This window comes from Mastomys coucha, unplaced genomic scaffold (assembly GCF_008632895.1).
Source record: "Mastomys coucha isolate ucsf_1 unplaced genomic scaffold, UCSF_Mcou_1 pScaffold23, whole genome shotgun sequence".
Classification (NCBI taxonomy): domain Eukaryota; kingdom Metazoa; phylum Chordata; class Mammalia; order Rodentia; family Muridae; genus Mastomys; species Mastomys coucha.
Genome location: NW_022196906.1, coordinates 14,273,604 through 14,289,296, shown reverse-complemented (window position 1 = coordinate 14,289,296; position 15,693 = coordinate 14,273,604). Strand labels below are relative to the sequence as shown.

General features: G+C 36.9%; 1 protein-coding gene across 2 annotated transcripts in view; it reads right to left on the bottom strand.

Annotated features, from left to right (window-relative positions):
- Positions 1-12,206, bottom strand: part of LOC116072772 (olfactory receptor 7E24-like) — a 17,132-nt gene extending 4,926 nt beyond the window's left edge. The window contains exon 1 of one of the 2 annotated variants that reach the window (XM_031344332.1): positions 12,132-12,206. In XM_031344332.1, the coding sequence (XP_031200192.1) occupies positions 12,132-12,160 (29 nt within the window). In that variant the 5' untranslated portion in view covers positions 12,161-12,206. Of the gene's footprint in view, positions 1-2,311; positions 2,337-12,131 lie in introns of those variants that run through there. The other variant, XM_031344331.1, reaches the window with a different exon arrangement.
- Between the last annotated feature and the right edge of the window lie 3,487 nt (positions 12,207-15,693).

The following is a 15,693-nucleotide window of genomic DNA, read 5'->3' as shown; positions in this document are numbered from 1 at the left end:
AATGGAGAGAAACTTGAAGCAATCCCACTAAAATCAGGGACTAGACAAGGCTGCACATTCTCTCCCTATCTATTCAATATTGTACTTGATGTTCTCGCCAGAGCAATTTGACAACAAAAGGAGATCAAAGGGATACGAATTGGAAAGGAAGAAGTCAAATTATCACTATTTGCTGGTGATATGATTGCATACGTAAGTGACCCCAAAAATTCCACCAGAGAGCTCCTAAACCTGATAAACAACGTCAGCAAAGTAGCTGGATATAAAATTAACTCAAGCAAATCAGAGGCCTTCCTCTACACAAAGGATAAACAGAGCAAGAAATTAGTGAAACAACACCCTTCACAATAGTTACAAATAATATAAAATACCTTGGTGTAACTCTAACTAAACAAGTAAAAGATCTGTTTGACAAGAACTTCTAGTCTCTTAAGAAGGAAATTGAAGAAGATCTCAGAAAATGGAAAGATCTCCCTTGCTTGTGGATTGGCAGGATTAATATAGTAAAAATGGCCATCTTACCGAAGGCAATCTATAGATTCAATGCAATCCCCATCAAAATTCCAACTCAATTCTTCACAGACTTAGAAAGAGCAATTTGCAAATTCATTTGGAACAACAAAAAACCCAGGATAGCCAAAACTATTCTCAACAATAAAGGAACTTCTGGTGGAATCACCATCCTGGACCTTAAGCTGTTCTACAGAGAAATTGTGATAAAAACTACATGGTATTGGTACAGTGACAGGCAGGTAGATCAATGGAACAGAGCTGAAGACCCAGAAATGAACCCACACACCTATGGTCACTTGATCTTTGACAAAGGAGCTAAAACCATACAGTGGAAAAAAAGACAGCATTTTCAACAGACGGTGCTGGGTCAACTGGCAGTTAGCATGTAGAAAAATGCAAATCTAGCTATTCCTATCTCCTTGTACAAAGCTCAATTCCAAGTGGATCAGGGATCTCCACATCAAACCAGATACATTGAAACTAATAGAAAAAAAAGTGGGAAGAACCTTGAGCAAATAGGCACAGGGGAAATTTTTCTGAAGAGGACGCCAATAGCTTATGTTCTAAGATCAATAATTGACAAATGGGACCTCATCAAGTTGCAAAGCTTCTGTAAGGCAAAAGACACTGTCAATAGGACAAAACGGCAACCAACAAATTGGGAAAAGATCTTTACCAATCCTATATCTGATAGAGGGCAAATATCCAATGTGTTCAAAGAACTCAAGAAGTTAGACTCCAGAGAACCAAATAACCCTATTAAAAATGGGGTACAGAGCTAAACAAAGAATTCGCAACTGATGAATACCGAATGCCTGAGAAGCACTTAAAGAAATGTTCAACATCCTTAGTCATCAGGGAAATGCAAATCAAAACAACCCTGAGATTTCACCTCACACCAGTCAGATTGGCTAGAATAAAAACCTCAGGTGACAGCAGATGCTGGAGAGGTTGTGGAGAAAGAGGAATACTCCTTCATTGCTGGTGGTATTGCAACCTGATACAACCACTCTGGAAATCAGTTTGGCAGTTCCTCCGGAAATTGGACATAGTTCTACCCGAGGACCTAGCTATACCACTCCTGGACATATACCCAGAAGAGGTTCCAACATGTAATAAGGACACATGCTCCACCATGTTCATAGCAGCCTTATTTATAATAGCCAGAACCTGGAAACAACCCAGATGTTCCTCAACAGAGAAATGGATACAGAAATTGTGGTACATCTACACAATGGAGTACTACTCAGCTATTAAAAACAATGAACTCATGAAATTCTTAGGGACATGGATGGATCTGGAGAATACCATCCTGAGTGAGGTAACCCAATTACAAAAGAACACACATGGTATGCACTCTCTGATATGTGGTTATTAGCCCAGAAGTTCGGAATACTGGAAGAACAATCCACAAACCACAAGAAACTCAAGAAGAAGGAAGACCAAAATGTGGACATTTCATTCCTTCTTAAAAGGAGGAACAAAATACCCACAGAAGGAGTTGCAGAGACTAACTATGGAGCAGAGACTGAAGGAAGGACAAGCCACCCCAATATAACTATCTCCTGAGAGGCTCTGACAGTACCTGACTAACACAGATGTAGAGGCTCACAACCATCCATTGAACTGAGTACAGTGTCCCCAGTGAAGGAGTTAGATAAAGGACCAAAGGAGCTGAAGGGTTTGCAGACCCTTAGGATGAACAACAATATGAACTAACTAGTACCCTCAGAGCTCCCATGGACTCAACCACCAACCAAGGACTATACACGGTGGGACACATGTTTAGCATGTTTATAGTAGAGGATTGCAAAGTAGATCATAAATGGGAGGAGAGGCCCTTGGCCCTGTGAAGGTTCTATGCCCCAATGTAGGGAATGCCAGGGCCAATAAGTGGGAGAGGATGGGGTGGCAAGCATGGGGAGAGCTTTTTGTTTGTTTGTTTTTTTGGAGGGGAAACTGGGAAAGGAGAAATCATATCACATGTAAATAAAGAAAATATCTAATAATAAAAAAGTGACAAATGGTGCTGCAAAGACTGGATGTCCACATGCAGAAGAATGAAATTAGATCTGTATCTATTACCTTCCACACCCTCCAAATAATAATAATGATAATAATAATAATAATAATAATAGATCTATTTGTATTATTTTACATGCAGACATCTAGTTAAACAACATGATTTTGCAGGTAAATGGATGGAACTCAGGATATCTTCCTGAGCGAGGTATTCAAGAGCCAGAAAGATACATATGTTGTATATTCACTTATAAGTGGACATTAGCCATACAGTGTAGTGTCAACAATGTTACAATCTACAGACCTAAAGAAATCAGGTAATGAGGTAATCCCAAGAAAGAATGCATGAATCTCACTCAGAAGAGGAATCTAAATCTATCCACCAGAGATGAATAGAGTGAGGGGCCTGGGTAGGAGAGGGGATAAAAAGGGGAATTAGGATTATGATCAGGTGTGGGGAGATAGGGCAGAGGAGTTGGCTAGCAGAGAGAATGGAAATTGGTGGGATGCATCTCTTGTGGCTAGCTGAAGACCTAGGATGATGGAGGATACAGGAAGATGAGGGAGATGACCCTAAGTGAGATTCCTACTAGAGGGAGATATAGAGACTGATGTAGCCACCACTTGTAACCAAGAAGGACTTCCAGATTTGGGGGCAGGACATCAATTCACTCAAAAACCCTTCATTTCAAAATTTGTCTTGCCTACAAGATGTGCAGGGATAAAGCTGGAGCAGTGACTGAGGGAACTACCCCAACTTGAGACCCATCTCATATTAGAGAGCCAACCCCTGACACTATTTGTGATACTCTGCTATGCTTTAAGACAGTAACTTAGTATAACTGTCTCCTGAAAGGTTTCATCCAGTAGCAGATGGAGCCAGATGCAGAGACCCACAGCCAAACATGTGGGGCTCAGGAGTCTTGTTAAAGTGTTGGGGATAGAAGTGAATAAGCTAGAGGAGTCAAGGATACCACAAGAAGACCTACAGAGTCAAATAAACTGGAGCCATGTGGGCTTACATAGCCTAGGACACCAACCAGAGAACATACAGAAGCTGGTCCTAGATATTTGTAGCAAATGTGCAGCTTAGTCTTCATGTGGGTCCCTTTACAAGTGGAATGTGAACTATTTATGTCTCTATCCCTGCCATTGATTCCCCTTCCCCCCTACCTGGACTGCCTGGTTGGGTCTCAGTGGGAGAGGATTCTCTAGTCCTGCTGTCACTAGATATCCCAGGGGGAAGTGGTACATAAGGCATGCCTCCCTTTCTCTGAGGAGGAGAGGGAGCAATGGAGAAAAGAATTTGTCAGTATTGGAATTGGAGGAGAGGAGGGAGCGGGAGAAGTGATCAGGTTCTAAGGTGAATAAAAAAAATCGAAATTATTGGAAAAAGAAGAAATTAGTGGGAATCTCATACTAGTGACTTGACAGCACACATATAAGCTCTAAAAAAAAGAAGCAAAAATACTTAAGAGGAGTAGATGGCACCAAAAATTAAAATCTTGACTGAAATCAATAAATTAGAAACAAAGAGAATGGAACCCTGATGAAGGAGTTAGTGGAAGGAGTGAAGTTACTGAAGGGGTTTGCAACCCCATAGGAAGAACAACAATATTAACCTGATCCCCAGAGCTCCCAGGGACTAAATCAAAGTGTACACATGGAGGGACCCATGGCTCAAGCTGCATATATAACAGCTGCATATATGCCTTATCTGGCATCAATTGGAGGGGAGACCCTTCGTCCTGTGGAGGATTGATGCTCAAGTACAGGGGAATGCTAGAGAGGTGACTCAGGAGTGGGTAGGTGTTTGAGCCCCCTCATAAAATCAGTGGGGAGTGGAAACGGGATAGGGGGGCTGTGGAGGGGAAACTGGGAAGGGGATAACATTTGAAAAGTAAATAAATAAAATAACTGATAAAAAGAGAACACTACAAAAAAATCAAAAGACCAAACAAACAAACAAACAAAGAAAAAAACAAAACAAAACAAAACAAAAAACCCAAGCTGGTTCTTTGAGAAAATTGCCAATATAGACAAACCCTTAGCCAAACTAACCAAAAGTTAGAGAGAAAAAAAAACCAAATGAACAAAATCAGAAATGAGAACAGGGACATAACATCCAACATAGGGAAAATTCAAAGAATATGTCTTACTTCAATGATATGTAATCCTTTGGGTATATGCTTACGAGTGGTATAGCTGGGTGCTCAGGTAGTACTATGTCCAATTTTCTGAGGAATTGCCAGACTGATTTCAAGAATGGTTGTGTCAGCTTGCAATCCCATCAGCAATGAAGGAGTGCTCCTCTTTCTCCACATCCTTGCCAGCATCTTCTGTCACCTGAGTTTTTGATCTTAGCCATTCTGACTGGTGTGAGGTGGAATCTCAGGGTTGTTTTGATTTGCACTTCCCTGATGACTAAGGATGTTGAACATTTCTTTAAGTGCTTCTTGGTCATTCAATATACCGCAGTTGAGAATTCTTTGTTTAGCACTAATGAGAAGTCAAACCCCACGTGGTTAAACAACCAAGCAAAGGTTTTTACAAAATAGGTTAATCAGGTTAAAATATTGTGTTTATTATTTGGTTCTGAAATTATTGTATTAGCATCTTGTAAATTGTCATCTTATTTTATAAACATGATTGGATATTAAAACCTTTAGAGTCATGCATTAATTACTGGGTACTAGGTGCTAGCTAGATGAATAATTGTGGGGGTGTGTAAAGAGCTGCATGTGAGAGAGATGTGGCAGCTTGCTAGGAGAAAATAACAAGAACCAGACAGAACTTAGTGTTGAGGCTGGATGGTACTGGCACAAGAACCTGGTGGAAAAGGGAGTTTGAAGGGGTAGATTCATTTTAAAAATATTCCCTCAACATAGCTCTGTACCCCACTTTTTTTAAAAATAGGGTTATTTGGTTCTCTGGAGTCTAACTTTTTGAGTTCTTTGTATATATTTGATATTAACCCTCTATCAGATATAGGATTGGTAAAGATCTTTTCCCAATCTGTTGATTGCCATTTTGTCCTATTGCCAGTGTCCTTTGCTTTACAGAAACTTTGCAATTTTATGTGGTCCCATTTGTCAATTCTTGATCTTAGAGCATAAGCCATTGGTGTTCTGTTCAGAAAATTTCCCCCTGTGCCCAAGTGTTCTTTTTTATTACTTTCAGTGTATCTGGTTTTATGTGGAGGTCCTTGATCCACTTGGACTTGAGCTTTGTACAAGGAGATAAGAATGAATTGATTTGCATTCTTTGACAGGCTGAACACCAGTTGAACCATCACCATTTGTTGAAAATGCTGTGTTTTTTCCACTGGATGGTTTTAGCTCCTTTGTCAAAGATCAAGTGACCATAGGTGTGTGGGTTAATTTCTGGGTCTTCAATTCTATTCCATTGATCTACTTGCCTGTCTCTGTATCAATACTATGCAGGTTTTATCACTATTGCTCTGCAATACAGCTTGAGGTCAGGGATGGTGATTACACCAGAAGTTCTTATGTTGTGGAGAATAGTTTTCACTATTCTGAGTTTTTTTTATTCTAAATGAATTTTCAAATTGCTCTTTCTAATTCTATGAAGAATTGGATTAAAATTTTGATGGAGATTGCATTGAATCTGTAGATTGCATTAAGATAGCCATTTTTCCGCTATACCACTCCTGGGCATATACCTACACAGAAGATGCTCCAACATGTATTAAGGACACATGTGCTATTATTTTCACAACAACCTTATTTATAATAGCCAGAAGCTGGAAAGAACCCAGATGTTCTTCAACAGAGGAATGAACACAGAAAATGTGGTATGTTTACACAATGGAGTACTACTCAGCTATTAAAAACAATGAATTCATGACATTCTTATGTAAATGGATGAAATTAGAAAAATATCATCCTTAGTGAGGTAACAAAGTCACAAAAGAACACACATGATATGCACTCATTGATAAGTGGATATTAGACTAAAAGCTTTCAATACCCAATATACATTTCCTAAACTACATGAAGCTCAAGAAGAAGGAAGTCCAACATGTGGATGCTTCAGAAACTTCTTAGAAGTGGGAACAAAATACTCACGGGAAGAAACAGAGACAAAGTGTGGAGCAGAGACTGAAGTAAAGGCCATCCAGAGACTTCCCCACTTGGGAAATCCATCTCATATACAGACACCAAACCCAGACACTATTGAAAATGCCAAGAAGTGCTTGCTGACAGGAGTCTGATATTGCTGTCTTCTGAGAAGCTCTGTCAGTACATGGAAGATACAGAGGCAGATTTTCACAGCCAACCATTGGATTGAGCACAGGGTCCCCAGTAGAGGAGTTAGAGAAAGGACTGAAGGAGCTGAAGGTGTTTGCAACCCCAGAGGAAGAACAACAGTATCAACCAACCAGACTCCCCAGTGCTCCCAGGGACAAAACCACCAACTAAAGAGTACACATGGAGGCACCCATGGCTCCAGCTGCATATGTAGGAGCAGATGGCTTTTTTGGGCATCAATGGGAGGAGAAGCTCAATGCCCCAGTATAGGGGAATGTCATGGCAGTAGTCAGGAGTGGGTGGATGGATGAGCATCCTCAAAGAAGTAGAGGGAGGGAGGAAGGGATATTGGGTTTCCAGAGGGGAAACTGGGAAAGAGAATAGCATTTGAAATATAAATAAATAAAGTAACCAATAAAAAATGTAATCCACAAAATTGGAAAATGTGAATGATTTTGATTATTTTCTTGACAGGCTCACTTACCAACATTAAATCAAGATCAGTTAAACATTTTAAATAGGCCTATAATCCCTAAGAAAATAGAAGTAGTCATTAAAAATCTCTGAACCAAAAAAGACTGTGGCCAGATAGTTTTAGTGCAGAATTTAGGCAGATTTTCAAAGAAGAACTAATACCAAAATTAATCAAATGATTTTACAAGATAGAAATAGAAGGAACACTGGCATGTTCATTTTATGAAGCCAGAGTCATCCTGATACCTAAACCACACATAGACTCAACCATAAAAGAGAATTACAGATCAATCTCCCTTATAAACATCGATGCAAAAATATTCAATAAAATATTTGCAAATTGAATTCAAGAACACATCAAAGATATCATCCACCATAATCAAGTAGACTTAATACCAGACATGCAGGCCTAGTATGACATATGAAAAATCATATGTATATTCCATCCTATAAAGAAACTGAGAGGAAAAAACCCACATAAAAAACCTTTGACAAAATCAATCATCTTTTAAGAAAACGTCTTGGAGAGATCTGGGAAACAAGGGTCATACCTAAACAAAATAGAATTAATATACAGCAAGGCTTAGGCCCTTGGCACATAGGTAACAACTGTGCAGCTTGGTCTTCATGAGCAGTAGCTGTATCTGACTCTGTTGCCCATTTATGGGCCCCTTTCCCCTAACTGGGCTGCCCTGCAGAGCCACAGTAGGAGAAGATGCACCTAGTCCTACTACAACTTTGACAGGCTAAGGTTGGTTGACACCCATGTGAAGCCTTCATTTTATTGAGACTTTTCTGAGGAGAAAGGGATGTTGGGAGTACGGTGAGAAGATGAGGTAAGAGGGAGGCTCTGTGAGGACAGGAGGAAGGGGAAGCTAAGATCTAAGATCGGGATGTAAAGTAAATGAATTAATTAGTTAAACAAGATTAAAACAGCAACAACAACTTTTATAGCAATTACCTGAAATTTTCTTGTTTCTACCCCTATCCCCGGTACTGCAGTTACAGAGACGGTCTACCATTTTTACCAGTTTTCACTGGTCTTGAGTGTTCAAACTCAGGTTCTCAAGCTGTATACTTATACACTGAGCATTCTCCTTACCCTCCTTTCAGAAATTTTATTTTTTATTTTTTGTTTTATTGAGCATTTGCCTGTATATTGGTTTCTGATTTACTGTTTTTATATGTATCTTTCTTTTCCTTCCTTTCTTCCTTCCTTCCTTCTTTCCTTCCTTCTTTCTTTTCTTTCTTTCTATTCTGTTTTTGTTTTATTTTGTTGTTGATTCACTGTTAGCATGTTAACATTCTAAAGAGAGAGAAAGCATGTAGAGTTGGGTGGGTGGGTAGATTGGAAGGATCTGAGAGGAGATGGGGAATGACAATTGTAAAGTGTATGAAAATAAAATTTTCAATAAAAAGTTCTTGAGACTCTCTTTTAATATAATACAACCAATGATAGTTGTTTGATTCCAATATTACAAACATTTGTTACTCCTCAAAATCTCAATAATTGTCACTTACATATCTTATTTTATGTAGATGATATACCTAAAATCTATTTAGTAATAATTGTGCCTTGGTAATTCACTAAGAAATTCCATCTTTCGGGCTGGAGAGGTGGCTCAGCAGTTAAGAACATTGATTGCTCTTCAAGGGGTCCTGAGTTCAATTCCCAGCAACCACATGGTTGCTTACAACCATCTGTAATGAGATCTGATGCCCTCTTCTGGTGTGTCTGAAGATAACTACAGTGTACACATAGACATAAAATAAATAAATCTTAAAAAAAAAGAAATTCCATCTTTCATGAGGAATATTTCTACTTTACTTCAGAAGAACAGATAGTGATGATCCATAGAAGTAAGGATGTAAGTAGTTTAGTCCCAAGTAATTGAACTTGTACTATATGGGGATCAATGTTTATTTTATCTGTCTATCTCCATGTGTTTGTACTAAAGAATATTGACCATCTGCACAATATGGCTGGGTAGTCCCTAAAGTTAGGAAAATATCATCAGTGTGTGTATCTTACTTTGAGAATTCTATCAGCATGACAATATCAACTTAAAATATCATTGTAGATATCACTGTACAAGATTTTGTGACACCTAAGACATTTGGTGTGAGTATACACTGTATATTGAACACATTTCACCCATTTCCCCTTAAGAGCCCACCCTTGTTTGTTTTCTTTTATCTTTATATAGTTTCACTACTGATTTCATATAATATGCATGCACTTGATTTTAAACACTTATATAAAATCTAGGAGTGACAAATGCAAGTAATTATAAATGTTTTTAATTACTGGTAAGACTGAACATGCCTTAATTTTTTTATTGAAAAAATTATATTTTCTGAGACTGGCATAATTTGCTTAATATAATTTCTAGTTATAATTATTTTCTTGCAAATAACACAATTTTGTTATGTTATAGCTGAAAAACTTAATCATACACATACCAGATTTCCTTTCTCCATTCCTCTGCTGGGTTCTTAGGCTGCTTCCATAACTTACCTATTGTGAATAGTAATCAAAACTGATATGTGTCTCTGTGATGTCATGATTTGGAGTGCTTTGGGTAAATATCTGTTAGTGCTATAGTTGAATTATGTGATAAATCTATTATTAGTTATTTAAGGAACCTTTATACTTATTTTTATATTGACTGAAGTATTTTGCCCCATAAGTAGGAAATAAGAGTTTTGATGGACATGATTTTTAAAGGAATTAGTGCTCAGGCTGATAAGATGTTCTAAAACATGCCTTAGACCACGTTCTAAAGTTCACATGCCCATTTTTCTCTGCCTTTTAAAATTTCGTATGACTGTCAAAATCTATGTCATGAACTTTGAATCTTCAATGATAATGCTTCTATTCCTATGTGGATATTTTTAGGAGATGAAAGTACAGAAAAGAAGCGCTTAATGTTTTGAAGTCACATTGATTATAACCAAAGTTTGTAAGACAATTAAGGGTCTATTTAATGTTGACCTGTAGTTTTTGAAACATCTTTTGTGTTAACCATAGTATAAGCTATGGGGAAATCAAAAGGAAAAAGATATAATCATTGTTTTCAATTTATTAAATAATACTCATATATAAGGGAAGGTGGTGTCACATAAATAGAAAAAATATTTTATGTTGCAGGGTATTTTATTTGAATTTTATGAAGTTTAATCTCACCTTATTATTATTAATAATATATAGATATTTTGCCAATACCTAGTCACACTATTGATTTTCCCATTTTCTCTTGCTGTTCAATGCAATTGTACTTACTAGAAATTGTCACATATAAATACATCAAGTCTCAAAGATACTAACAGCTTTCCAAGCATTATAGAAATAATAAACAAAAATAAATAAATCCAAAATTAAATTATTTCTTCCTTTGGTGGAATAAAGTTTTTCATTTTTCAATTGCAAAATGTTTTTGCTTAGTTATTGCCTTTAAGAACAGTATAAAATAGAATTTATCAACAGTGCTTACAGGATGTGAACTAGACAGCAGTACATGTATTGTATCTTCAAAGTTATTTGTTAAGTATATGAAAATAAAGATTTTTAGATTAATACTCTTTCATTTTCTTTAGGTTTTGAGATTATAATGTAATTTCATCATCTAACTCCACCTTTCCCTTACATGCCCTCTCATATACCCCTTCTTGTTCCTTTTCAAATTCATAACCTCTGCTCTCTCTGTCTCTGTCTTTGTCTCTCTCTCTGTCTCTATGTTTCTGTCTCTGTCTCTCTTTGTATGTCTCATTTCTAAATTTATAAGTGTAATCTGCTCAACCTGTACAATCTTACTTGTATATATACTTACAGGGATTACATGTTGGCATTTTTTCTTAGCCCATCTGAAGCATGTTTTTTATTAGTCTTGAATTCTAGAGGTTATGATGGAACATCAAGCATGTATTATAATACTATCTAGCCTTCTGAGTAGAATAAGATAAACATCTGATTTTATGTTATGATCCAGTGTGATATTTTTTGAATGGAGGGGGATATGGAGAGTTTCAAGGCTATCCTGGAGGCCAGGGCAGGTCTGCCTTGAATTACTATGTTACTATTTTTGCCTGTGTTGTATGACTATCCTTCTTTTTGTGGAGGTATGAGGAATCCCCAAAGGGGAAAATATGAATCTCCCGAATTTACAAGAAATAAAACAAATATGAGGTTATTATTGGGAATAACTAAGCAAGACCCTTCTGAAAAAAAGTCCCAAGTCAATAATTAGGTTTACTACTTCAAGCATGTATTACTACATTTTTTTGCTTAATTCTCTGGTATACAACTGATATAAAGGCTGTACCTTTTGTTTTCTAGAAAATAAACTGTTAATTGACAAAGTGGAGGTTATTAGGTAAATGAAGAGAAATAGGCTGTATGGAATGTGCAGGGCAGAGTCCAGAGCTCAAAATCCTTTAGTTCAAGGCACTACTGCTGCTATCTTGATACTTTTCCTCATCTTCATAATAACAATTTCTTATGAAACAATTTTAAGGGACTCATAGGATGACTATAGGAAATAAACATGATACTGTGGTTATTCATCTTCCTTTTTTTCCTCTCACATTAATAATATTGTAAGACGCCTTTAAAGAAGAGACTTTACTTTCGCCTTCGGTGTCTGAGATGTCTTTGACAAACACAATCCATGGGGAATGAAATAAAATTCAATTATATACCAGCCCACCTTAGTACAATACAGAGCATAAATTAACAAATCATCATAGCAGAAAATGTATAGGCCAGTTTATTCTCATCAAGTTTTCTCTTATGAAGAGATATCAATATTTCCAAGGGCTCTTTCTCTATTATCCATCCCTTTCAGCACTTACTTATTTAAGCTTATTCTTTGCTGGGTCATGACCAAGATCGAAAGTAACTCCTTTGTCTTGTTCCATGTAAGGTTCTGGTTCCTTTCGATGACTTGATGTAAATAAATAATGAAATAATTCCCTGATGAAATCAGCCACCTGTGGAGAATACACTTCAGTGCCCAACTGCACTTGAACTTTGACATTGAAATTTTGATGGCCTGGAGTAATTATTGACTCTTTTATGACCTTGTAGATAGAATGCCCAGAGCTCATAATTACATAAATTGGTTTACAATATTACAGTCTCTCAGAGGTTTATAATATTAGAATTTTTTTAAAAATGAAGAAAAAACACACATAGTTAAAAATGTATGCATCTTTCTTTTCTCAGGGGAAACTCTAGTTATTATTCTGTATGTTGCATGCCATTAATTTGAATGAAATTAAATCATTCAATGAGTGCTATATAGCAAGGGTTATAGGGAGTAAATTAGAAATGATGTAATTATAATCTTCAAAACTGAAAGAGTGTAAAAATCTGAATGCTTAAAATTACAAGTTAGTATTTAAAGGAAACAAGTTTTAGTATAATATGTTCATAAAAACTTTGCTTCCTTACTCGTATTCCTTACATCCATCTGCTCCAACTTGCTGGAGCCCAAATTGTCATTTATCTGCACATTCCATATAGCTTGTTTGCATTCCTCTTGTGGTCCCCTTTCATTTCATTTATTCTGTGAGACCTTCATAAATATTATAATATACAATGAAATATGACCATATATATGATTATATAATATATAATTATAGTTGTATATATTATATATTATATATTTTATAATCGTATATTTATATATATGAAATTACAATTTCAAACTGACTGAGAAACTTCCTCACTACTGGGTAGCTTTAATAGTACCAGTGAAAACATGCCCCATTAGTTTGAAATTGATTTTCCTATATTCTGTAGCTAGTGTGTGTTGTCTTCAGAAGTAGGGTTTTAACATGGTCAATTTTTAGTTTCAACACACACACACACACACAGACACAAACACACAAACACCCACTTCAACCTAGTTTCAGCATATGACAGAAAACAGATAGCATTTGTATTTCTGAATCTAAATTATTTTACAGAATGTATGATTTCATACTCATTCATTTTCCTCCAAGTACTATCATTTATAGGAACAAATAATACATATGCATAGCATACTTTCTTTACCCTGTCATCTGTTGATAAACTGTTAGAGTGGTTCTGTTTCTTATCTATCTATTGCAATGAATATGTGTGTGCGACTGTTTCTCAGATAGAGTTCAGAGTATTTTGAGTATTTAACCAACAGTGGTCCAAACCAAATCCAAACCCAGTCAATGACAAGAGATAATAAAAATCAGAGTAGGAATTAATGAAAGACCAACAAAGAAAACAATATAAGGAATAAACAAATCTAAAGGCTGGTTATTTGATATGATAACAAAAGATATACTTTGGCTCATGAAACCAAAAGAAAGAGAGGAGTCAAATTAACAGAAGGAGAAACAGACAGGGAATCACTATAATAGACACCTAAGAAATTCAAAATATTAAACAAGATTATTTTAAAAACATCTAGTATAGTAAGCTGGAAAACTTAAAAGAAATGGAGGAGTTTCTATATTCAGCTGAACCACCAAAATGAAACCAAGAAAGATCCAAACACCCAAACATTCCCATAACAAATTAGGAGAATAAGGTTGTAAAAGAAAGTTAAGCATGTGTTAAAATATTCAAGAAAACAAAATTAATTTATTGTTATATTTGATTTCTGTGTTTTGAGAAATAACTTAAAATTGGGTGGGTAGAGAAGGGGAGAGCCCCTAGAAGTACATGAGGCAAAAGAAACATAAAAAATTATATATTTTGCAACTCCACTAGACAAGTGACTCAGGTTCTTTCCAGTCTGTCTGGGCTGGTGTCCTGAGCGCAAGCTCCACAGCCAGTCCCACAACACCCAGAGGAAGCTCCACTCCCAGGCACTCTGACACTCTCTGGATCAGAGGTGAGCAGGAACCAACATCTGTCTCAACACTGGGAGTAACTGGGACCTGCAGGACTAGGCACACAGGAACTCCACCAGCAGAGTGGCTTGGGTTCCTTCCGGCCTCTCTGGGCTGGTGTCATGAGCAGACCTTGGGTGCAAGCTTTGCAGCCAGTCCCACAACACACAGAGGAAGCCCAACTCCCAGGTGCTCTAACAAGCCCAGGATCACAGTATCCCAGAATCACAAGGATCACAGAGACAGCTTGACTCTGAGGAGTTCTGACACAACCAGGATGACAGGAAGGACAGGCTCCAGTCAGATTTAGCAAGGGCAGATAGCACTAGAGATAGCCAGATGGCTGGGGGAAAGCTTAAGAAAATAAAAAACACAAACCAAGGTCACTTGGCATCATCAGAACCGAATTCTCCCACCATAGCAAGTCCTGGACACACCATCACACCAGAAAAGCAAGATTCAGATCTAAAATCACTTCTCATGGTGATGATACAGGACTTTAAGAAAGATATAAATAGCACCCTCAAAGAAATACAGGAGAACACAGGAAAATAGCTTGAAGCCCTTCAAGAGGAAACACAAAAATCCCTTAAAGAACCACAGGAAAACACAATCAAACAGGTGAAGGAAATGATCAAAACCATCCAGAATCTAAAAAGGGAAATAGAAACAAAGAAATCAGAAAGAGAGACAACCCTGGAGATACAAAACCTAGGAAAGAAATTAGGAATCATAGATGCAACGATCACCAACAGAATACAAGAGATAGAAGAGAGAAACTCAGGGATAGAAGACACCTTAGAAAACATTGACACAACAGTCAAAGAAAATGCAAAAAGCAAAAAGCTCCTAACCCAAAACATTCAGGAAATCCAGGATGCAATGCAAAGACAAAACCTAAGGATAATAGGTATAGAGAGTGAAGATTCCCAATGTAATGGGCCAGTAAATATCTTCACAAAAATTATAGAAGAAAACTTCCCTAACCTAAAGAAAGTAATGCCCATGAACATACAAGAAGCCTACAGAACTCCAAATAGACTAGACCAGAAAAGAAATTCCTCCCGTCATATAATAATAGAAACACCAAATGCACTAAACAAAGAAAGAAATTTAAAAGCAGTAAGGGAAAAAGGTCAAGTAACATATAAAGGCAGGCCTATCAGAATTCCACCAGACTTCTCACCAGAGACTATGAAAGCTAGAAGATCCTAGGCAGATGTCATAAAGACCCTACAAGAACACAAATGCCAGCCCAGGGCATACTATATAGCCAGCAAAACTCTCAATTACCATAGAAGGAGAAAAGAAGATATTCCATGACAAAACAAAATTTACACAATATCTTGCCACAAATTCAGCCCTACAAAGGATAATAGCTGGAAAACACCAACATAAGGAGCAAAACTACACCCTAGAAGAAGCAAAAAAGTAATCTTTCAACAAATCCACACAAACCTAATTCCACCTCTTACATCAAAAACAACAGGAAGTAACAATTACTTTTTTTAATACCTTAATATGAAAATTATTACCAACA